Source organism: Atta colombica, unplaced genomic scaffold (genome assembly GCF_001594045.1).
Source record: "Atta colombica isolate Treedump-2 unplaced genomic scaffold, Acol1.0 scaffold32, whole genome shotgun sequence".
Classification (NCBI taxonomy): Eukaryota; Metazoa; Arthropoda; class Insecta; order Hymenoptera; family Formicidae; genus Atta; species Atta colombica.
Genome location: NW_017259426.1, coordinates 892014 through 893324, shown reverse-complemented (window position 1 = coordinate 893324; position 1311 = coordinate 892014). Strand labels below are relative to the sequence as shown.

Genomic DNA, 1311 nt, shown 5'->3' with positions numbered 1-1311 from the left:
ATATATATATGTAGTGAATTTATTACAAAAAAGATCTTTTAAAAATATAAAAAATAGGAAAAATAATACAGATATTTCTTAATAGAGAAAAGATCCATAATACTAAATAGCAAAATGGAACTCGTGGCTACGACAGTGTTCGACAGGGGCCGTTTGGTCACGACCTTTAAGAAGATACATTACATCAACGAATATATGCGATAATGACTTCATGCCACTGTACAATTAAGGCAACATATTTCTTACATTTTATGCAAATATATTTTGCATGGAAGGTGAAATTTGACACTATCGAACCTTAACATCTTAAAAAGATCGAGTTTTAAAGTAAGATTATTTTAAGCAAGCTTTATATCTTTATCCTATTATCACTATGTAATTTAGAAAAGCTTTTACATTAAATTTATTTAATTTTATTAGATATATCGAGAAATTTGCTAATCTGAAAATTGGAAAAAAATGCTAAAAATTATGCTTTAAATTTAATCGCAATAAATGCTTCTATGAATTAATCTATCCTATAAATTAAATAGTATGCAATAATTTTTATGTAAATATTTAAAATAAATAAGAAATATACCAACCATCTCTTCTAATATGTTTCTTTTCAAGTTCAGTTATGTCTGATTCCGTGGAACGGCGTTTTGAATTGTTCTGTTCACAATTCGGAGAAGATCCAGAAGGCGAGAGATGTGGCGAGCCGCTGTTCACATGTATCTGATCACCGCCAGTTGGCGAATTTTTCGGCGGGTGCTTATCTTGCCATAAAGAATTTTGTGGACTGTGATACCCCAATGTGGTCTGCAATATTAATATTTTGTAATTATTAATGTGGCAATTGCATCATCATATAATTATTTTCGTAAAATCAGTCTTTGTTTTTATTTACACACACACACACACACACACACACACACACACACACACACATCACACACACACACACACTCGCGCACGCACACGCAAACGCACACGCACACGCACACGCACACGCACGCATGCACGCACATATATATATATATATAAATTGTTCACGTATATTTTAGGTAGAAAACGTTTGCAATTATTTCAGAAATTGTAATAGAATCGTAATATGCGATATATTGCCTAATAAGGAAGGCATGTCGAACTTTTATTTTCACTTTTTATCCGGTCTTATACTCTTACAATGGCAATTATTTAACGTGGCGAATCATCGCGGATCGCGATTTACCATTGCTATCATTGCTGAGACGAAGATCTCTTCCTGCGGCACGACTGGTTTACCTTTTTTTCCCTTCCTGTTGCCTCGATACCTCGACGTACGTATAT

General features: G+C 33.3%; 1 protein-coding gene across 1 annotated transcript in view; it reads right to left on the bottom strand.

Annotated features, from left to right (window-relative positions):
• The window catches only part of LOC108690351 (transcription factor CP2-like protein 1), a gene marked incomplete at its 3' end in the record, with an annotated part of 24107 nt that overhangs the window by 18321 nt on the left and 4475 nt on the right, over positions 1-1311 (bottom strand). The window contains exon 2 of the mRNA XM_018197596.1: positions 585-801. Coding sequence (XP_018053085.1) covers positions 585-801 — 217 coding nt within the window. The remainder of the gene's footprint in view (positions 1-584; positions 802-1311) is intronic.